Below are 22,280 nucleotides of genomic sequence, written 5' to 3' on the forward strand. Positions count from 1 at the left end.
TTAGCTGCGGTCCCCGCATTGCAGGGGGTTGGTCTGGATGACCCTTGGGGGTCCCGACTCTACAGTTCTGTGATTCTACACTCTCTGAAATATGGGGGAACCCCCCGCTGCATTCTCCTCCCCTGCTAAGCAGAGCTATATAAAGACCAGGGATGCGGGTGGCGCTGTGGTCTAAACCACTGAGACTCTTGGGATTGCCGATCGGAAGGTCGGCGGTTCAAATCCCCGCCACGGGGTGAGCTCCCGTTGTTTGGTCCCAGCTCCTGCTAACCTAGCAGTTCGAAAGCATGCCGGTGCAAGTAGATAAATAGGTACCAATGTGGCGGGAGGGTAAACTGCTGTCACACTGTTCTGTTGTGCCAGAAGTGGTTTAGTCCTGCTGGCCACATGAGCCGGAAAGCTGTCTGTGGACAAACGCCGGCTCCCTTGGCCTGAAAGCAAGATGAGTGCTGCAACCCCACAATCACCTTTGACTGGACTTAATCATCCTGGGGTCCTTTGCCTTTACCTTTACCTATATAAAGACCATTATTACATATATGTCCTGTCTTTCCTCCAAGAAGTTCAAGGCGGTGTGCACGATTCTCAATCTTATCTTCACAGCCACCCTTATAATAATAATATTTGATTTGATTTGATTTGATTTGATTTGATTTGCTGTCATCAGGCATTCAAAAACTCCCAATACAGGGCTGCCTTCAGATGTCTTCTAAATGTCAGATAGTTGTTTATCTCCTTGACATCTGATGGGAGGGCGTTCCACAGGCTGGGCGCCACCACTGAGAAGGCCCTCTGCCTGGTTCCCTGTAACCTCACTTCTCGCAGGGAGGGAACTTCCAGAAGGCCCTCGGAGCTGGACCTCAGTGTCTGGGCTGGACGATGGGGGTGGAGACGCTCCTTCAGGTCTACAGGGCCAAGTAGTGAGCTTCATGGCAGCTTGGGGTGATGTTTCAGGATCTGCAGAGACTGATTTCTAGAGCAGTTTCCTTCAGCCGTTTCAGATCCAGGATCCTCCTACAACCCAAACATACATTTGGGGGAACCTGCTTCTTAAAGTTTTTATCTCTCTCTTTACCCTGATGATAGTGGTGCTGTTGTCACACACCTGAAATCAGGTTGTCACCCAGTTGTGGGTCCCAGCTCACCGGTTGTAGGCCATTGGATTCTGGGGCCACCCTTTCGCTAGAAGGAATTATTCAATGCCTGTTTTTAAAAATGCAGACCAGAGTATGGGAACAGGTCCGCTTTGTGTAATCTAGGTAGATGGCAGAATTAATCCTGGTGCAGTAATTGAAATCCTGCACCTTAAAAAAAATAATTTAAAACCAGTCTTTGCCAACCTGCTGCCCTGGAGATGTCTTTTGGACTACAAATCCCATCAGCCCCTGTCTGCCTCTTTCCTCCCTAGACGACCAGCAGGCAATGCAGACCTTGAAGAGGATCCTGGCCAAAGTGCAGGAGATGAAGGACCAGCGGGTCTCCCTGGAGCAGCAGCTGCGCGAGATGATCCAGAAGGACGACATCACCACCTCGCTGGTGACAACGGACCGGTCTGAGATGAAGGTGAGCGGCTGGGAGGGAGGGAGGTAGGGTGTCCGTTCGGCTGTTCTGCACCACCATTGCCACCCAGTTCCTCCTGAAGCTGATGGGAAAGAGAATCATAAGAATATAAGAGCCCCCCGGAAAATAAACGGGCAAGTTATGTAGTTGTGGCCACGAACTGCATGACGTTCAAAGAGGATTAGTCAAAATCACAAAGGGGAGGGCTGTTGGCTGTTGTCAGTTGTTCTCTGCCTCCATGGTCGTCATGTTGTTGTTTAGTCGTGTCCGACTCTTCGTGACCCCCTGGACCAGAGCACGCCAGGCACTCCTGTCTTCCACTGCCTCCCACAGTTTGGTCAAACTCATGCTGGTAGCTTTGAGAACACTGTCCAACCATCTCGTCCTCTGTCGTCCCCTTCTCCTTGTGCCCTCCATCTTTCCCAACATCAGGGTCTTTTCCAGGGAGTCTTCTCTTCTCATGAGGTGGCCAAAGTCTTGGAGCCTCAGCTTCATGATCTGTCCTTCCAGTGAGCACTCAGGGCTGATTTCCTTCAGAATGGAGAGGTTGGATCTTCTTGCAGTCCATGGGACTCTCAAGAGTCTCCTCCAGCACCAGAATTCAAAAGCATCAATTCTTCGGCAGTCAGCCTTCTTTATGGTCCAGCTCTCACTTCCATACATCACTACTGGGAAAACCATAGTTTTTACTATACGGACCTTTGTTGGCAAGGTGATGTCTCTACTTTTTAAGGTGCTGTCTAGGTTTGTCATTGCTTTTCTCCCAAGAAAAGCAATGGTAATCATAATTATTATTATAATATAGCCAAGTCCGGGCTCTGGGCGACTAACACCAGGTATAAAAACAATTGATAAAAATACAACTTAAAAACAAGATTAAAATACAACATTAAAATGCAGCCTCATTTCAGTAGAAACTCAAATCAAAAACTTTTTTGGGGATGAAAACGTCAAGTCTTCACCGAGGCCAACTATCCAGACTGGTCCTACATGGGCCAGAAAAAAGCCAGGGAGGTCCCCAAATAGGCGTTCCATCACAGAAGAAGAAAGGAAAGAGGGGATCAAGTTGATTCCAAGCCAAAGGCCAGGCAGAACAACTCTGTCTTACAGGCCCTGCGGAAAGAAATCAGCTCCTGCAGGGCCCTGGTCTCATGAGACAGAGAGTTCCTTGCTGGAAAATGCAGGAGTGGAGAGAGAGCTCTGGTGCTCAGATGCTACTTGCAGGTTTACTAGAAAAGACATCTGGTTGGCTGCTGGCCTGATTCGGCAGGCTCTGTTATGTTCAGAGTAGTGAAATTCATCAGGAGCAACCTTTCTGGCGAAGGCACAGGCCTGTCTCCCAGTTCCCTCTTCCCTGTCTTTCTTACAGATCCGTCTCCAGTTTATACAAAGCCTGGCACTTCTCTCTCTTGTCTCAGTAGAGAGAACACATGGGGAGGCAGCTAAGGCAACGTTTGAGGCCTTTTTTTCTTTTCTGCACACATCAGAATGAAAGTCTAAGCAAAAGAGGGTGTTGAATTTCTCTAGGAACCCTCCAGGCACTCTAGGAATTGAGGCAGGGTTTTCTCCCAGCCTTAGCTGGAGTTTCCCTTTCAGCTTGAACCCAGGACCACCTGCTGGCCAGGCAGACCCTCTTCCACTGAGCTGTGGCCCTTTCTCTGCACCTCAGATAACCCAAAGGCCTAAAAGATGCGCTGGTGTGCGTTTCACGTGTCCCACCGGCCTCCTCTCCCTGCCTCAACCTATTCCCAGAATCCCCTTCTCCCTCCTCCCCAGCCTCTCGTAGCTTTGCCTTGACTTCTCCTCCGTCTCTGTCCAGAAACTCTTTGAGGAGCAGCTGAAGAAGTATGACCAGATCAAGGTCTACCTGGAACAGAACCTGACCGCCCAGGAGAACATCCTCAAAGCCCTGACAGACGCTAACGTCAAGTATGCGGCCGTGCGCAAGGTCCTGGCAGAGGTGGAACACAAGTGAGTGGCCGGGGGGAGGAAGAGAAGCAGTTTTTGGATTTCTGGTGTCCAAAACCTGAGGAGTGGTTGGTGGGAGGCTTGGCAGCCTGGCAAAAGTTTGGTGTTCTGCCAGCTAGATGCCAGCAGGGAGGCAGCAGCCAGAGATTATTGGTGCAACGAGAACAGTGGGTTAAATTGCAAAGTGCTTGGGCTCCTGTCTTGAGTGTGTGTGTGTGTGCGCGGTGTTCACGGGAAAGGGTGCCAGGTTCACTGGGTTACCATAGCAATACCCGTCAGGTCGAGTGTCTGAATTGCCGAGTTATTCATCCTCCCAAGTGGTTCAAGAGTGTAGAGACAGGTAGAATAGTCTCTAGGGCATTGCTTTCGTTATGCGATGTTTGTGTCCTGTCTGGTTTGCTGTCGGGGTCTGACTCTGAATCTGCAAGAGTCAGGGGAATGGGCTGTGGGTTCTTTGCAGCAGCGTTAGCTAGCGTGGAAGTAGCGTTAGCGGATCTCTCTCTGCACAAGTATCTTTGCGTCAGAGACCAGAAGAACTGTATATAGCAGGCCGTAATGTTTTGTCTTGTTATCTGGGGATGACAAACACTTTGCAACTGTGAACTATTTGGGAGAGAACTTTCCCCGTTAGCCGTGGACTCTGGAAGAAGCTGTTCTTTTAGGAGCAGGAAATCTCCGCATACTCTGCTGATATATCAACGGTGGTGAACTTGTAACTGACTCCCACACGTGCCCAGCAGAGATGTGATCCAGGATTGAATCGGGGGCTTTCTGCTTGCAAGGCAGATTCTCTGCCCCTGAGCCAGGGCCCTGGGCAAAGAAGCAAGCGATCTTCAAGACTCGAGTTTGCCCAGTTCCCTTCTCACGCCTCCACCAACCAGGTCATGTGCCGTCCAGAAAGGAGCATGATGTTGCACAGTGGCTCTCAAAGCTTGTGGCAGGAGAGGATGGCAAATGTGGCAGGGAAGATTCAAGGACAATCAGACATTTAAACATTTCAGTGTAGTACAGTAGAGTATCAAAATATTTTTTATTTTATTTGCAGAATATGGATAGATACCTTTTTGAGAGTATCAAATGATACCGAGGTCAATCCTGGTTGCGTTCTCCATTGTATTTCTTATCAATAAAAAAATGTGGTGTATGTGATGTTTATCGGGGGCAGGGGGGAAAGGCCTAGGATACTCACAGATACAAAAGAAAGAGGCGTTTTTCCCCCTCCCAGACCTTAAATTGTACTATGAAGCTGCCTGTTTGTTATGTATTAGGGACTGGATTAAACTGGAAAAGCAAGAAGCATTGGATTTCGAAGGTCATGACAACAGATTCGGATGGCATGCATATTTATGGTATGGGAAAGGAAAAATACATAAAGGTTTTTACAATCATATAATTAGGAAATCATTAGTGAGAGTTTGGGAGAGATACAAAGACTTAATAGAACAGAAGACCCCTTGGTGCCTTTCACCACTTGAAGCTTTATTGCTCAAGCCAGTAGGTAAAAAAGGAAGGTGACTCACATACAGGGATTTGTTAAAGGATCAAGAAGGAAAATGGAAACTAAAAGAGTATGAGGAAATAAAAGAGTTGGTTACATTACAGGCAACTATATGAGATATATAAAGAAGACAAACCAGGTACAATTGTCTGTGTGAAGGGGTGTACACTTGTCGATGGGTACAGCTCAGCCCTTGTGCCCAGGCATGTGTGAATGCCTCTCCTGGCTCTGCGCGCTTTCTGGGTGGTCCTGCAAACGCCCCTCTTCCTAATCTTGACCCTTCTTTCCTGCCGTCCCCCCAGGTGGAACACCTCTTTGCAGACGCTGGTAGCTTCCTATGAGGCTTACGAGGACCTGATGAAGAAATCCCAAGAAGGGAAGGATTTCTACGCCGACTTGGAGAGCAAAGTGGCCAAACTGCTGGAGAAATCCCGGACTGCCTGCAAGGGAGCCGAGGTGGCCAGGCAGCAGCTCCTGGAGAGGTAAGGTGGCTTGGCTCCGGGGGCAAGTGGGTGGGTGTCTGCGAGAGCACAGGTTTCTGCTCTGCTTTTCCGCCCTAAAACTGGTATTCAGAAGCATCACTTCCTCCAACTGTGGAGGCAGAACAGAGACATCCTGGCTAGTAGCCATTGTTGGCCTACTCCTCTGTGACTTTGTCCCTCCTTCCTTTAAAGCCATCCAGCTTGGTGGCCATCCTGTGGCAGGGAGTTCCACAGTTGAACCGCCAACTGTAAAATGTGATGTTAAAACAGGGGTAATCCAGGATGATGGGAATTGTATCCCAACCCTAACCAGGGACACAAGATTGAGAAAGGCTGGTTTAGGCGATCATCAGAACACCAGGATTTTTAAAATATATATACAGACACCTGGGGTTTTAATAATAATATTTTTATTTATTTATTTATACCCCACCCTTCCCGGTTTATAAACCGGGCTCAGGGTGGCTAACAATGAATTTTAAACACTTGAAAACACTTAATTATAAAAGCAGCATAAAATACAGTATAAAAACATGAATAACAATAAAATTCAAAAATCAATTAGATAATCCCCAGGGCTAGCTGACTGAATTGGTCCTACTTGGGCCAGCGAGGAGGTCAGGGGAGAATTAGCTGTGGGGTCTCAGAGCGGGTGATCTTCATAAAAGGGGAGGGGGAGGGAGGAGAAGGGAAATAAAAGATCAGGCTGAATTCAAATTAAAGGCCGGGCGGAATAGCTCTGTCTTACAGGCCCGATGGAAGGAGGTTAAATCCTGAAGGGCCCTGGTCTCATGGGACACAGCATTCCACCAGGTCGGAGCCATCACTGACAAGGCCCTGGCCCTGGTAGAGGATAATCTGACTTCCTTAGGGCTCGGGACCTTCAAGCTATTATTATTCATGGACCTTAGGGTCCTCTGCGGGGCAGACCAGGAGAGGCGGTCCCGTAAATACGAGGTCCCTAAGCCACAAAGGGCTTTAAAGGTCAAGACCAGCACCTTGAACCTGACCCTGTACTCCACCGGGAGCCAGTGCAGCTGGAAAAGCACTGGGTTAATATGCTCCCATAGCAGGGACCCCCTGAGGACCCTCCCTGCAGCATTCTGCACCCGCTGGAGTTTTTGGGACAGCTTCAAGGGCAGCCCCGCGTAGAGCGAATTACAGTAGTCCCTGTACAGGGACCCTCTGGGGGCAAGGGGGTGCTTGGGAGTGGGTGCCCATCTCACATGGCTTCTCTGTGGCCTTGCCTTGGCAGGGAACTGAAGAAGAGGCCTCCTGCCAGGCCCACCACCCCCAAGCCGGCGCTCCAGAAGAAGACCTCTGACCTTGAGCTGCCCGACCCCCTCCCCCTCGGCTCCCTCTCCCTGGCCGACCTCCCCGAGGAGCTCCGCAGCCTGCCCCCTGAAGTCCTGGGGGCTCACCTGGCGCAGCTGCCGCCGGACGCCTTGGCCGCCCTGGGTCTGGACCCCGCCTTCCCCCATGCCGGCCTGCGAGCGGCCCCTGGCCAGGAAGCCTTCTCTGCCCCCCAGCCGGGCCAGGCCAGACCTCCCTTCGGCCCGGGCCAGATGTCGGCCCAAGGTGCCCCTCACAGGCACTACCCGCCACCCAGAGCCCCAGCCAGCTCCGCACAAGCCCCTTACCCGCCGGCCTCCCACCAGATGCCGCCTTCTGCCCCCCAAGCAGCCCTGCCACCGATGAGCTCCACCCCCTCTTCAGCCGCCTACCCACCCAGCGCCACTGTCATGCGGGGCCCAGCTGCGCAGCCCGCATACCCTCTGCCCCCTCAACACACCTCCCCGCAGCACCTCCCCATGCCCGTCTCTGCTCCCCCGGGGGGCATGGTTTACGGCATGGGGCAGCTGGCCCCCAACAGCGGGGCCTTCCCGGCCAGCCACTCCACCCCTCTGGCAGTTAGGCCCCCCGCTCCCTCCCCACACCAATACGGCATCGGCAGCTTTTCGCCGGGGGTCCGGCCGGCCACCACCACCGTCGACAGCATCCAGGCCCCTATCTCGAGCTGCGCGGCCCCCAGGGGCGTGGCCGGGCCGCTCCCCCAGTGGGCAGGGCCTCCTCCACAGCAGGGTGGCTTTGCAGGACCTCAAGGGACCCCCAACGCTCCGTTCCCCTACCCACAGCCTTGCGAGCCCCCTTTCATGCAGCAGGTCCTGCCGCCTTACTCCTCTGCTCAACCTCCACAGGGCTTCTCCCCCCATGGGCCCCTTCAGCCCCCGATGGACCGGCAGGTCCGCCCCCAGCCCCTCGGCCCGCCCCCTCAGCAGTACACACCCCAGTTCCTGGCTCAGGCCCAAATGCCCCAGCAGCAGCCACCCTTCCAGCACCCCTTTCCGGCTCAGGTCTGCGCCCCGCAAGCCATCCTCGGACAGGGCCACCCCATCCAACTGGGAGCCCAACACTACCAGCTTGGGCCGGCCCACGACAAGCTGCCTCGTGGCCACGCCCTGCCTCCCCACTCCTTGACCTACCCCACGGCTGTGTCGCACGGCCCCAACATTTCCATGGGCATGATGGGGCCCGGGCAGCAGCAGCAACAGCAGCAGCTGCCCCTTCGCCCGTCGCTCGCTTCCATCCAGCCCTTGCCTGCCGGATCGCCGGCCCAGGTCGCCTTTGGCGCTGGCCCGGCGCCCCTGGGCCCTGGGACTCCCCAGATCCCTCCAGGTGCCCCTATGCCCCTGGGAGGACAGCCCCAACCCGTCAGCCAGGCCCTCCCTCACCACGTCCCTCCTGCACCCAGCCCTGCCCTGGCGCAGTTGCCAGGCGCGGCAGTGGTGCCGGGCGCTGCTTTGCCCTCGCCGGCGCCCTCGCCGCAGCCTTCCCTGACTCTTCCGGCTCCCTCTCTCCTGCCCCCCTCGGGGCCTCTCCCGCAGCTGCCCCCCTCCTCTCTGGCGCCCGCCGGGGCCGCCCCACTATCACAGGGCCCCTCCGATGCCTCCCGCTTCCCCCGGCAGAACTCGTCCACTGATGACCTCCTGTCCTCCAGCCCCGAGAGCCAGCACGGGGGCGCCAAGGCCTCGGTGGGGCAGCCCCTCCTGCAGCCCACCAAGGCGGACGCCAAGGATGGGCTGAAGCCGAAAGCTGTGCAGCTGATCGAGAAGGACCCCTACGAGAAGCCCGAACACATCCGGCGGCTCCTGTCGGAGCTGGAGCGCTTCCAGGACGTGGTGGGCGCCCTCGAGAAGCCGGCCCCTTCCTCGGGCAGCGCCAGCGAGCTGGACGGCGTCTGGAAGGAACTGCAGGACGCCCAGGAGAAAGACGCCCGCCAGCTGTCCATCGCCATCGCCCGCTGCTACTCCATGAAGAACCGCCACCAGGACATCATGCCCTACGACAAGAACCGCATCGTCCTGCAGTCGGGCAAGGACGACTACATCAACGCCAGCCGCGTCGAAGACCTCTCCTCCTACTGCCCCACCATCATCGCCACCCAGGCCCCCCTGGTGGGCACGGCCTCCGACTTCTGGCTCATGATCTACGAGCAGAAAGTGTCCGTCGTCGTCATGCTGGTTTCTGAGCAGGAGATCGAGAAAGTAAGGAGCAAGGAGGGGACAAGGAATTGTCATAAGTTGAGTGTACTTTGATAATAATAATAATATTTTATTTTATTATTATTATTATTATTATTATTATTATTATTATTATTATTATTATTTTGGGCCTCTCCAGCCACTCTGAGTGGCCTCCAAGAAAGCACTGAAATACGGTAGTCTGTTAAACATTAAAAACTTCCCTAAACAGGGCTGCCTTCAGTTGTCTTTTAAAAGTAAAATAGTTGCTCATTGCCTTGACATCTGATGGGAGGGCGTTCCACAGGGCAGGCGCCACCACCGAGAAGGCCCTCTGCCTGGTTCCCTGTAACCTCGCAGGGAGGGAACCGTCAGAAGGCCCTTGGCACTGGACCCCGGCATCCGGGCTGGACGATGGGGGTGGAGACGCTCCTTCAGGTCTCCTGGGCCTTTGAGGCCGTTTAGGGCTTTAAAGGTCAGGACCAACACTTTGAATTGTGCTTGGAAACGTACTGGGAGCCAATGTAGGTCTTTCTCTGGTTTAAACAGACTTTCTCAGGTTTTAGGGGCAACTCAGGTGGTCTTGTCTGAGGCAGGCCTGTCTGCTTCGTTGGGGTCATGTTGAGGGCGACCCCCCCCAATGGATTGCACTCAGATCTCCATAGATGTTCCCTGTGCTTTTATGTTCTTTTCTGCCCAGCCCTGAGGACTAGCAACTTGCTGGGTGTTTTTTTAAAGCAGCCTGAGAGTCTCCGGCTTCTGACCCCGTGCACCAGATCCTGTGATTGCAGCTTGTGGGGAAGGAGAGAGGAAGACACTCAAATGTTTTATCCTCCTCTAATGTAATGTGTATTGCATATGGATCGCAAGAAAAAAGTGACTTACATTCCTAAGGAGGCGTATGCTTAGGCTTCATCATCAAAGCCTTATGGGCATTGTAGGAGTGCAAATATCCGGAGTGTGGGTCAGGTGGGATTACTATGAGGAATTATAAAATATGCATCAAGCAATTGTGTCCATGATGAATGCACTCCTACAGGCATAAACTGTTAAATCCCTAAATAGAATGCCACAGGTGTTTGCTTTGTGCTAAGCCATAGTTTAAAGGTAAAGGGACTCCTGACCATTAGGTCTAGTCGTGGCCGACTCTGGGGTTGCGGCGCTCATCTCGCTTTATTGGCCGAGGGAGCCGGCGTACAGCTTCCGGGTCATGTGGCCAGCAGGACTAAGCCGCTTCTGGCGAACCAGAGCAGCGCATGGAAACGCCCATTACCTTCCCGCCGGAGCGGTACCTATTTATCTACTTGCACTTGACGTGCTTTCGAACTGCTAGGTGGGCAGGAGCAGGGACCGAGCAACGGGAGCTCACCCCGTTGCGGGGATTCGAACCGCCGACCTTATGATCGGCAAGTCCTAGGCTCTGTGGTTTAACCCACAGCGCCACCTGTGTCCTAAGCCATAGTTTAGTATGATATAAATCATACCCTCCGGCTGTTTTGGGACTACAATTCCCATCATCCCTGACCACTGGCCCTGTTAGCTAGTGATCATGGGAGTTGTAATCCCAAAACATCTGGAGGGCCGAGTTTGGGGGTGCGTGATATAAATTAACCACAGTTGGTCTTGAGGCACACACACACAGCACTGGAAGAATTTGAGACGTTTCAGCTTTTGCTTAACTGCGGTTCACCGAATGTAAATACGTTGTAGTTTTAGGTTGTGAGCTGCCTTGAGATATACAGGTGTAGGGTGGTATACAGATTTAATAAATGAAAGAAATGTGGCTTCCCCATAACCCAACAGCAGGATCCTAGAGCACGGCTGGTGGGGAGATTACCTTGTGGGGGAGGTCAATGACCTTGGAACAGCTCCTATCCCAGGATCAAGTTCATTCAGGTTTTTTGAAACAGTTTTAATTGGATTTTGAATAGATGGTGCAATTCATTTTTACCATTTTGAATTGTGTTGCGTTATCTTCCTTAGCGAGGTCGGGCAAAACGGCTATTCTGAATGATGCTTTTCACAGCAGAGGGCAGGCAGACGAGTTCACGGAACCAAGAAACAAAAAAGTTTGGGGGGCTGAAGTTGTTTTCTCTAACTGATGGCAGCTCCCCAGTATCTCTGGCTTGCAGTGGGGGGGGCTGCCTTCTAACCATGGGGGGGGGCAAGGCCAAAATGGTGGCGCTGGAGGTGTTCTGCCTTGGCTCTCCTTTTCTCCTCCTTGACATCCCCCCCCCCCCCGTTTCTCTTTCCTGCAGCAAAAGGTTGTCCGCTACTTCCCCACGGAGCGGGGCCAGCCCATGGTCCACGGCCTTCTCACCCTGGTCCTCACCAGCGTGAAGGCCACCCCGACCCACGTGGAACGCATGATCACGCTGCAGTTCCGAGACCAGAGCTTGAAGCGCACCGTTATCCACCTCCAGTTCTCCTCCTGGCCGGAGCTGTATGTGAATTTTGTCCCACGCGAGGAGGGCGGTGGGGAGAGGCGGAGGATGAGGGGTGGGCCTGGCTGTGCCTGGCCCAGCTAGAGCTGTGCTTCTCAAACTTGGGTCGCCAGCTGTCGTTGGACTACAACTCCCATCATCCCTAGCTAGCAGGGCCAGGGATGATGGGAGTTGTAGTCCAGCAATGTCACGGACTGGTTGGACACAGGGGGATGGCGGGAGGAACCAGCTGGGGAGGCTCAGAGCCCAGGGAGTGGTGGCGGGACTGTGAGTGGTCAGTGTCAAAAGCTGAAGAGGCAACAGGGCACAGTGAGCGGGGAGAGTCTGTGATAGAGAGAAGCCCAGAACTGGAGGCCGAAGCTGAAGCAGGAGGGTGGGAAGAGAGAGGCAGAAATGAGTCAGGCTGGTGAAGAGTCACGGCTGTCTCCCACTTCTGCTGTTACAAGCTCCCCTTCTCTGTTTGTCTCCCAGGACTAGGGGAGGCATGAAGTGAGAGGAGCAAAGGCCAGGTGCACTGGCATAGTCTCAGATTGCTTGGGAACAGCCCTGGAGAGCAGGAGATTTCGGCAGCTATGTTGCGGTGGGGATTTTCTGTCTCCGCAACTGCTTCACGGGGGCCAGACCTACCGGAGATGGTCTTTTCTTTTTATTAGATAATACAAAGAAAGAAAGGAACAGAAAACCTACAATAAACAAATAAAGAGATGTAAATCAGAAATACACAGAAATATTTGACAGTACATAAATACACACACCCCCACCCATGACTCCCCTCCACGTCTCAATTCCTGACCGCTGGTCCTGCAAGCTAGGGATCATGGGAGTTGTGGGCCAAAAACATCTGGGGACCCAGGGTTGAGAACCACTGCTATATGTGTTATATTATATATATTAAATATTGGCATTTCATTCCTTAGAGGGTACACCTCTTATATCCAGTTCCAAATATCTCTCACTCGTATACTCTACAACCTTAATCTATGCATAGCAACATACTCTTTTCTGAACAGTGTTTTCCCATGTATTCTTCAAAGCATTGCCATTCTAGTTTTAATTTTTGATTTGACCTGTAATCTTATGTCTGCTGTTAGTTTTGCCAACTGTACATATTCACTCATTTTACATATCCAGTCATCCTTGGAAGGGATTGTTTCAGCTTTCCATTTACTCATCAGGCCTGGTGCTCCTGTGGAGGTCCTGTTTTTGCTAATAAAGCGCTAACTCCAACTTGCAAGGCATGATTCACTGCTGGCTGGCTCCTGCAAACGACAGCCGGGGACTCAAGTTCGAGAAAGACTGAACTAGAGGAACAGGGATCATCCGGGAGGGTGGCGGGGGAGCTGGCAAACGGCAGCAAAATCATTTTTGCAAAGATGCTTGCTTAATTTTTTTCTATCTCTTTCTCTCTCTCCCTCCTTCCCCTTCCTTCCTTCAGTGGCCTCCCGGACAGCAAAGGGGACCTGCTTCGCTTCATTCAGGAAGTGCACAGCCATTACCTCCACCAGCGGCCGCTCCACACCCCCATCGTCGTCCATTGCAGGTGAGTAACAGCCAGACTTGGAAAGCAGACCTGGAGCCTCGCAGTGCGTCAGACCAATAACTCGTTGAGCCCAAAGGTGGCAGCTGTGGGCCCCTCTGCCACGCTGTGTACTGTTGCCTGTGCCCTGGCACCTGATAGTTGTAGCCGGAGTGCCTGAAAAAGCAGTACAGTGGTACCTCAGGTTAAGTACTTAATTCGTTCCAGAGGTCCGTACTTAACCTGAAACTGTTCTTAACCTGAAGCACCACTTTAGCTAATGGGGCCTCCCGCTGCTGCCGCACCTCCAGAGCACGATTTCTGTTCTCATCCTGAAGCAAAGTTCTTAACCTGAAGCACTATTTCTGCGTTAGCAGAGTCTGTAACCTGAAGCGTATGTAACCTGAAACGTCTGTAACCCGAGGTACCACTGTATTGAAAAGGATGGGTTGTAGGGTTGAAAAGGTTTCAGAAAAGGGTGAGCAAAACGATCGAGGGAACAGAGGAACAATTGCAGCACTTGGGACTTTCTAGAGCAGCAGTTCTCAACCTGTGGGTCCCCAGATGTTCTTGGACTACAACTCCCATCATCCCTGAGCTCTGGCCTTGCTAGCTAGGGGTGATGGGAGTTGTAGTTCAACAACATGGTTGAGAAAGGCTGTTCTAGAGGACAGGCAAGTAAGAGGCAACACGACAAGATGTTTGTAAAAATTATGCCCTGTATGGAGGAAGCCCATAGTTTCTGAAACTTGGGCCTGTAGCTGTTGCTGGACTTGCTCCTCTTCATCTTCTGCACCTTGTTCATCTTCTGTATCCCCCGCAGCTCTGGCGTGGGCCGCACCGGCGCCTTCTGCCTCTTGTACGCCGCCATGCAGGAAGTGGAGGCCGGCAACAGCATCCCGGACTTGCCCCAGCTGGTGAAGAAGATCCGCCAGCAGAGGAAGCACATGCTGCAGGAGAAGGTAGGGGGCGTGGGGTGCTGGTGGAGCTGCAGTGGGTGGTGCCCATGAGCCTTGGGTCACCTAAAAGATCTTGGCTGGGTGCTAAGACCCTTGGGTGTGAACCTTGTCCTGGTCGCATCGACGTTTGAGGCCCAGTCGCTTGCTAACACGAGAGAGAGCCTTTTCTGTGGCCATTCCCATATTGGCAATTCCCTCCCAAGAGAGGTCTGACTGGCTCCCTCCTTGTGATCTTTCCCCCAAGTAGGTTTAAGACCTCCCTATTTAGAAAGACCTTCAAAAACAAGTGCGGAACATCTGGACAACTGGCCTGCAATTGGTCTCTCAATTGCTGGCTCTGAATGTGTTTTATTGTGCTGTAAAGGTAAAGGGACCCCTGACCGTTAGGTCCAGTCACGGACAACTCTGAGGTTGCGGCGCTCATCTCGCTTTACTGGCCGAGGGAGCCGGCGTACAGCTTCTGGGTCATGTGGCCAGCATGACTAAGCCGCTTCTGGCGAACCAGAACAGTGCACAGAAACGCCGTTTACCTTCCCGCTGGAGCGGTACCTATTTATCTACTTGCACTGGTGTGCTTTTGAACTGCTAGTTTGGCAGGAGCAGGGACCGAGCAACGGGAGCTCACTCCGTCACGGGGATTTGAACCGCGGACCTTCTGATCGGCAAGACCTAGGCTCTGTGGTTTAACCCACAGCGCCACCCACGTCCCAGTAGGTTTAAGACCTCCCTATTTAGACAGACCTTCAAAAACAAGTGCAGACCATGTTGACAACTGGCCTGCAATTGGTCTCTCAGTTGCTGGCTCTGAATGCGTTTTATTGTGCTATAAACCACTCTCCTTAACTGGTTTTGCATTTTACAATGATGTTTCTCACGGAATCAGAGGAACTGTAGCATCGGACCAGGGATCCAAAGGGTCATCCAGCCCAGCCCCTTGCAATGAGGCTTTTCCCGAATGCCATAAGCCGCCTTGAGAAAAAGGCGGGATCCAAATGCATTTAGGTGAATTGTCTGGCCCTCAATCCTGGCTGCTCCTCCTCTTCCAGCTCCACCTCAAGTTCTGCTACGAGTCTCTCCTGAAGCATGCCAAGCAGGTGCTGCAGAGACACGGGGTCACGGCGCCCTCCGCCAGCAAGCCTGCCAGCAGCGCTGCCCAGAAGGTAAGGTGCATTTGAGGGCAGGCGTGGGTGGAGAGTCCTTCCGCTAGCACAGAAACAGGAGTGGGGTGGCAAAATGTCATTGGAGAACGTTTAAAGAGGTTTCTAGCCATGTGCAGAGCGCCGTTCCTTTGCTCCTGTGCCCTCGCAGCTGTCTCTCCTGTATCTGGGATGACTTGGGCATAGTGCTCAGAAAAATCTCACTTGGGCTCAGCTGCACTTGGCTTAATCCTGGCAAGGAGGTGCAGCAGCAGCCCTCCCTGCCGTTTTGAAAGCCCACGTTTGGTCAATGGTTGGGACTTTTAAATGGTGGGAGAGGCTGTCTTACCAAATGCATCCCGTGACACGAGAAATGGCATCTCTTTTTAGAAGACAGACTGGAAATAATAATAATAATTTCTTATTTGTACCCCGCCCATCGGTCTGGGTTTCCCCAGCCACTCTGGGCAGCTTCCAACAAAGATTAAGAATACATTAAAATGTCACACATTAAAAACTTCCCTGAACAGGGCTGCCTTCAGATGTCTTCTTAAATGTCAGGTAGTTTTTCTCTTTGACATCTGGTAGGAGGGCGTTCCACAGGGCGGGTGCCACTACCAAGAAGGCCCTCTGCCTGGTTCCCTGTAACTTGGCTTCTCACAGTGACAGAACCACCAGAAGGCCCTTGGCGCTGGACCTCAGTGTCCTGCCAGAACAATGGGGGTGAAGACACTCCTTCAGGTATACTGGACCGAGGTCATTTAGGGCTTTAAAGGTCAGCACCAACACTGTGAATTGTGCTCGGAAACGTACTGGGAGCCAATGTAGGTCTTTCAAGACCGGTGTTATGTGGTCTCGGTGGCCGCCCCCAGTCACCAGTCATTGCATTCACTTTCATTACTTTTTATTTTGTGCATTTTTAATGCACAGCGTGAATGCAACTTGTGTGAGGGCTACATGCCCAGAAGTTGCGCGTAAAGGCAAACTCGCACTGTCAGAATGATGCAAAGGCTGAGAGCTTAAAAGCGCTTTCTGCAGTGAGAAAACCCTCCAAAGAGCTTCCAGGCTCTGGAGTCTCATTTCAAGCTCCTCCAGAGCTCAGTAAGCAAGGCTGTCCCTCTCTCTCCATTTATTTCCTCTCCAATGAGGCATTTGGCCGATTGATATACAATGCCTTTTTAAAACGTGCTGCGGGAGAAGGATTTTGGGTTTGTTCTGTTAGTATTTTTATTATGCATTTTGTGGGTTTTTTATTGTAATTTTTATATTGTGAACTGCCCTGAGATCTACAGATGTAGGGTGGCGTACAAATTTAATAAATAGCAATATTATTTATTGGCGACCTGCATGAAGCTGCCATCGTGCAAGTAAAACCAGTGTTGTGATCCTACTGTATTTTAAGTCGCCATAACCTGCCCTGGGACCTTACAGTGAAAGACAGGTGAATAATGATAATTTTATTAGCTGCACCCCCGCGCCTCAGACTGGGTTGCCCCAACCACTCTGGGCCATAGCTGTCAACTTTTCCCTTTTCTTGCGAAGAATCCTATTCGGAATAAGGGAATTTCCGTTTAAAAATGGGAAATGTAATCTTTGGGCATCTCCCCACAGATATAAAGGTGTAAAGTTCACCCCCTTCCCACAGGGCCTTGTGAAGGGATGCTTGCTGCACCCACTAAGCTGCTCTTCCTTTCCCTCTAGCCCTATATCCACCAGGACCCCCAGGATCTGGTCCTGGGGGCCGACATGCCCATCAGCTCCATCCAGGCCACCATCGCCAAGCTGAGCATCAGAGCTCCCTCGGGAGGGGCAGAGCCCTCGTCCGCCAACGGGCAGCAGCTGGAGCCCCTGCCCTTGGCCGTCCCAGCGCCCCCTGCCGGCCCCCTTCAGACCGCCTTTGCTGATCTCGGCTGCCCCGTTACCAGCACAGAGCCAGCCCCCGCGCTCTCCCCGCCAGCCACCCCTGCCCCAGCGGCGCCCGAGGCTCCTGGGTGTTGCGCGGCCGAGAACAGCAACCATCTGGAAGAGGAGAGTCAGGAGGAGAGCGAAGTCCCACCGGCGCCTCCTGGGGCAGAGCCCTCCGCCGCTCCGGCCACAGCCCCGTCGTCCTCGTCCCTGGAGCTCCTGGCCTCGCTGACCCCCGAGGCCTTCACGCTGGACAGCAGCCTCAAGGGCAGGCACAAGGTCAGCAAGCAGAGCTTCCTCCAGCCCCAGAACGGGGAAGGCCTTCGCGGCACCCGCCCCAGCGACGACCCCCTCAGCATGCTTGACCCGCTGTGGACACTCAACAAGACATGAGAGGAAGGGGGGCGTCACACCGACCCGAGACTCTGCTGCTGCTGCTGCTGCTGCTAACGCCACCACCGATGCATTTTGAGGACTCGAAACTTGGGAGGGCCAGGGAGGAAAGGTGGCTGGTTCGCACACTCCTCAGCATGCAGCTTTCCCAGCTCAAGGCTGGCCACAGCCAGGAACCTCTGCTGCGCCAGGAGCCACGCAGTGCCCACTCGACTCGCGTCCTTTTCCCCCCTCTCCCGCCACTTCAGTTTCCCACCGGCTGTGTCTGAACGGCTGGAGGCGTGCAGGAAGATTTTTCTGAGCCGGTTGTTCCTTTCTCCCACTTTGTGCCTGCCTCCAAGTGCCATGGGAAGGAAGGAATCTTAAGTTGGCCTTTGAAGGGGCAGGAATCAAGGGAGGCGGTTTGGACAGAGCGGGACGTGTGGTTTGATTTTCACTGCGGACATAGGTGGTTACCCAGCTGGAGAAGCCCCCCGAGGTGATTTTCCCGACCAGAGGAAGGTTTTGAAACACAGCCAAGGTAACCCTGTCCTAGGTGGACTAGTTCCAGGCATCTTCAGCTAAAGGGCTTCAACCCCCCCCCCCCCCGCCACCCTTGGCGTTCCCAAGGCTTTGAGATGTAGCACCTCAGGCCTCCTGCGTCCTCCTCTGCTCCTTAAACTGCCTCTGGCAAGACTCCCTTTTGCTCCCGTCTACTGACTTCCACTCTGAATGGGGTATCCAAGACCCAACCAACCCCCTTTGAGCTGGCGAGAGCCCATTTGGGACCAAGCAGCTACGTTTGATCGGCTTGCATGAAAGGTGCGTGGAGTGTCTTTTTAGCTGCTAGGTGAAGGTGCAGGAGGCGTGCTTTCTCAGCAGCCTCCAAAGCTGCTCCCGTGTCTTGCCGGCTCCACCTTCCGTTTCTTGTTTGGCCAGGCCGGTTGCATTTTGTTGCCCTTACATTCCAGCTAGGGATCCCCGTCTCGGAATTAGCTCAGAGGCCGTGTCAAGTCACCCAGCAGCCTTGAAGTGGTGATTGACAAGACTGAGCTGTTCCGAACCGTTCACCAAAAACACAGAAGTCCCTTTTTGTGGTTAATTTGGATCATCATCAGTGTGCCTGATGGTCTTTTACAAAGGGGCAAGAGCTGTGCCTCCTGTGCCCAAAATACAGGCGATGGCATCAAACATAAGGAGTAACCCTGCAGCACTGTAGGCAGCAGAGGAGGACTGCGTGTTAACTGAGCCAACTTGGGTCTTTGCAGCGGTGTGCTTCCTTAACAATGCCGCCCAACTATGGCCAGATGAAGGCAGATCATTAAATGAATGGGAATGCTTAAATGTCCATTTTCCCCCTAAGCATTTGCTCTTTCCATCAGCTCCCTCAGTTTAAAGGACCGTCTTCATGAAGGCAGGAGGGTTAAGGTGGGAGAGGGGCCAGGTCTTGGTGGGTTTCTAGGTTGTTTTTTGCTTTGTACAAATGTAACATTGTCGTCATGTTTCGACTTACTCTGTAATTTAGAACCAACTTTTTTCAGCTCTTTGCTACTAAAATAAATAAACGGGAGCATTGCAGATGGATCCACTGTTAGATTTTTGTCAAAAGCAGCGGAGGGGGCTGCATTTCAGTTTGCAAGTATCCAAATACAGCAAAATGAGTTGTGTAACTTTTAGGCGCCAAGATAATTCATTTGCAGAAGTGTTTTATGATTGAGAAGTTTTGGGGTGGGTGGGGGTTGAGCAGCTGCTGGGCCTTAAGATACGTTAGCAGCATGCAATAGAAAGCAATGCCTTTTCTCTCGTATCTATTTTGGTTTGTTTTTTTTAAAAAAACTAAGTTGCCCACAAAAATTGTATGCAAGGTATACCACTTGCTTTTTATAAGGTTTGCATTAAAGTGAACTACACAAAGAGAACCGTTTGCTCAATAGATCATGCCAACTTCTTTAAAGTGCTTAGTTGGGGTCTTCATGTGAATGGTGTTCTGCTGCAGTGCAAGTGAGTTTTATGGGGTGAGGGTAGTGTGTTATTCACAGGTGGGGTAGAAGCAGCTCCCCCAACCACTTTGTTTTGCAGACAGCCTGTGTTCGGCGCAAACGACAATGATTTGGAAAAAAACACAAAACAAGCTTCTATGTCCAGTAGTCGTCTTGATTGGGGTAGATTACCTTTCCCTGCTACTCCGCAAAACACACAGGAGGCATTAAGTTAGTTCTGTTTAATGTGTCTGTCTCTGTACACATTATAAAACACAATCTGGTACAAAAGCAGCTGCCGCTGTACAGTCCAAAGGGCACAGCAGAGCTAAGGCCACCTGAGGCATGGTGTGGACACGGACAACGACCCAAGAGGAAGCAGCGGGCGCAAGGGTGCCGGGGGGGGTGCTTTGAGGCCCTGAACGGGCCTCCACTGGCCAGCGTTGCAAAGTAGTCTCTTGCCCCTGCCAAGCTTGGGGCAGTGGGACAAACAGAATACAGCAGGTTAATCCCCCCCCCCCAAGCTCCCTTGAGTAGCATACAGTGCACAGGGCTCCTACGGCAGGAGATGCTAAAGTAAAAACACCGTGAACTAGACAGTCAATTAATGGTATTACCGTTTCAAAAGCGTTGCTTGTTCCAGCAGCTCTTCCTCCATTTCTCTGTGTCTCTGCTACCTCTGTTCCTTCCCTTGCTCTTTTGCTTTCTTTCCTCCCAGAGCTGCAGCCCAGCACACTCCAAAATAAAAGTTGCACACTCTGCTGTGGATTTAGGGGAGCGCGAACAGCCTTAGGGGGTGCCGCAACTACTACGCAGCATGGAAGGCGAGGGAGTTCTGAATTTTGGTTCTGCAAAGGGTACCACTGAAATTTGAGACTCCAAGGTCTGCCACTGGCCCTGAAACTTCAGCCTTTGCTGCTCTGGCAAACCGTTCATCTATCTCCCTCTTGGAGTTGTGTAAAAAGCAGGGATATTCTAGCAGGCTGGGACACGAGAGAGGGGCGGAGACGCCCACCTCAGTGTTGGGCGCAGAAGCCAGGCCCTGCCTGCCCCCCACTTTCTCTCCACAGTACAAAGCTAGCGACAGCCGTTGCAGAACAGCCGCCTGCAGCCCTTTCACTGATCCAATCCAGGCGGATGCAGAGGGAGGGGACGTGAGCAGGTGGTGCAGAGGCCCACTCCCCTCAAGCTTGCATGCCGGAATAAATAACTATGTACAGCACATCAATAAATATGGCAGGTAGCGCAGTATGCCTACCCTTTCCCCTAGCAGGCCGGAGGAGGAGGAGGCTGCCACGAGGACTGTGGCATCGGTAGGGCAGCTATCCCAGGGCTACTGCAGCTGGAGAGACCTCACAGGCTCTCAGTGTGCCAGCTCTCTTTTCACTCTAGGAAAACAGCTTCCCAAAAATCCTACCCACCCACCTCCACCTGCCCTGGGGTAGGAGTCCCACCACAGCAGCAAGACCAGTTTTTTCTCCTTCAAAGTGTGGGACAGAAGCAGTGCCTGCCAGAGGAGGGAGGAAGGATGGAGCTCAGGAAGGAGGAGGAGGGTGTGTGTGGAGCAACAGCACTGAAGCAGCTGTTCCTCGCTGTCGCTGTGCCTCGGGAGGCCACACACAAACACATCCTGTCCAGCAGGAGCTCTCACGGGCATGTGCAAAGAGCTCCTGCAGCGACAGAACTTCGAGGGAGGAGTTGGGCACTGCAGCCAGAGCAAAAGACATATTGGGAGTGCAACCCTGTCCTCACACACCCCTCTCCCTTTTATAGATTGCAAGTGGGAGGCGGGGCTTTGACGGAGGGTCTTTCCCTCAGCCCACAATTTCTCAGCGCTTGCTCACACCCAACCACAGCAGGGTATTCTACCTCCACAGTCCTCCGGTGCTGGGTTCTTCTTAGCTTATTGTGAGCACGGAGAAAAAGCCCTGTTCAACCCCTGAAGATGTCAGCCCCCTTCTCTTCCACCACCGTCAAATTGCAGACCGGGGAAAGAAAAAGGAACTGCTGGAAGATGGGGAGAGGCAGCGGGTCTCTCTGCTCCCCAAGAGACTGCCCTGATCCCTGCCCCTCCTAGTTAGAAAATCAGAAGGTTGAGGGGGTCCTTTCTGGCCTGTCCGCAAGATCCTGCTTCAGTCTCGCTTCTCCAGCACTGACGGGACGTAGACCAGACTGAGTTCGCTGCCAAAGTTACAGACGATGGCCGCGTTTTCCAGGACCAGGATCTGCCGAGCGGGCTGCGATTCATTGCTCTTGCCCAGATAGACTGTCTGCAGGAGGTCTCCATAGCCGATGTCCCAGAAAGAAACGCAGCCCTGGCCTCCGGTCACCAGCAGGTTGTCAGAGATCACTCCCAGGCTGGCCCCACATCCCATATCCTGTGCAGAGAGCAAATGGAAAGAGGGTGAGAAGGGGAGGTGGAGAAGAACGGAGCCTGTCATGAGATACGTGGGGCTAATCTTTGCCATGTGTGTCCACAGCACCAGAGGCATGGATTACAGGCAACTGCTGGCGTCAGAACACGTGTCCCAGCCACCCTCAAGGTGCAATTCGTAAGAGCTTTCTGGGTCAGGCCAATGGCCCACCTAGTCCAGCATCCTGTTCTCACAGTGGCCAACCAGCTGACTCTGTGAAACCAGCAAGCAGGACCCAAGCACAAGGGCATTTCTCCCTCCCCTCCTGTAGTTTCCAGCAACTAGCATTCAGAAGCATTGCTGTCTCCAGCTGTGGAAGCAGAGCAAGGTCATCGTGGCTAGGAGCCAATGACAGCCCTCTCTTCCTTCCCTAGGCATGACTATGGCACTTGGCTCTCTTCCAACACCAGGAGCCAGACCTAAAAAACAACTAGAAGAAAAATCAAAGGAGAAATAAAGTAATAACACTACAGCTATTTTTTCCAACTTAGATACATTCCGAAACAGAAAACCATCAAGACTTTAA

At 52.8% G+C, this 22,280-nt stretch overlaps 2 protein-coding genes across 3 annotated transcripts in view; one reads left to right on the plus strand and one right to left on the minus strand.

Moving 5' to 3' along the window:
- PTPN23 (protein tyrosine phosphatase non-receptor type 23) overlaps positions 1-19,280 on the plus strand; it is a 56,995-nt gene extending 37,715 nt beyond the window's left edge. The window contains exons 17-25 of the mRNA XM_083579210.1: positions 1,409-1,563; positions 3,380-3,531; positions 5,329-5,508; positions 6,764-9,053; positions 11,288-11,472; positions 12,909-13,013; positions 13,813-13,951; positions 14,995-15,108; positions 16,786-19,280. Of these exons, the coding sequence (XP_083435336.1) occupies positions 1,409-1,563; positions 3,380-3,531; positions 5,329-5,508; positions 6,764-9,053; positions 11,288-11,472; positions 12,909-13,013; positions 13,813-13,951; positions 14,995-15,108; positions 16,786-17,382 (3,917 nt within the window). The 3' untranslated portion in view covers positions 17,383-19,280. The remainder of the gene's footprint in view (positions 1-1,408; positions 1,564-3,379; positions 3,532-5,328; positions 5,509-6,763; positions 9,054-11,287; positions 11,473-12,908; positions 13,014-13,812; positions 13,952-14,994; positions 15,109-16,785) is intronic.
- A 287-nt stretch (positions 19,281-19,567) lies between these two features.
- SCAP (SREBF chaperone) overlaps positions 19,568-22,280 on the minus strand; it is a 58,058-nt gene continuing 55,345 nt past the window's right edge. For both annotated transcript variants that reach the window (XR_014540450.1, XM_083579267.1), the window contains exon 23: positions 19,568-21,718. Coding sequence is in view for 1 of the 2 variants with exons in the window: in XM_083579267.1 (XP_083435393.1) it covers positions 21,473-21,718 (246 nt within the window). In the remaining variant the exon portion in view is untranslated. The remainder of the gene's footprint in view (positions 21,719-22,280) is intronic.

This window comes from Podarcis filfolensis, assembly GCF_964270895.1.
Source record: "Podarcis filfolensis genome assembly, chromosome: 12".
Classification (NCBI taxonomy): Eukaryota; Metazoa; Chordata; class Lepidosauria; order Squamata; family Lacertidae; genus Podarcis; species Podarcis filfolensis.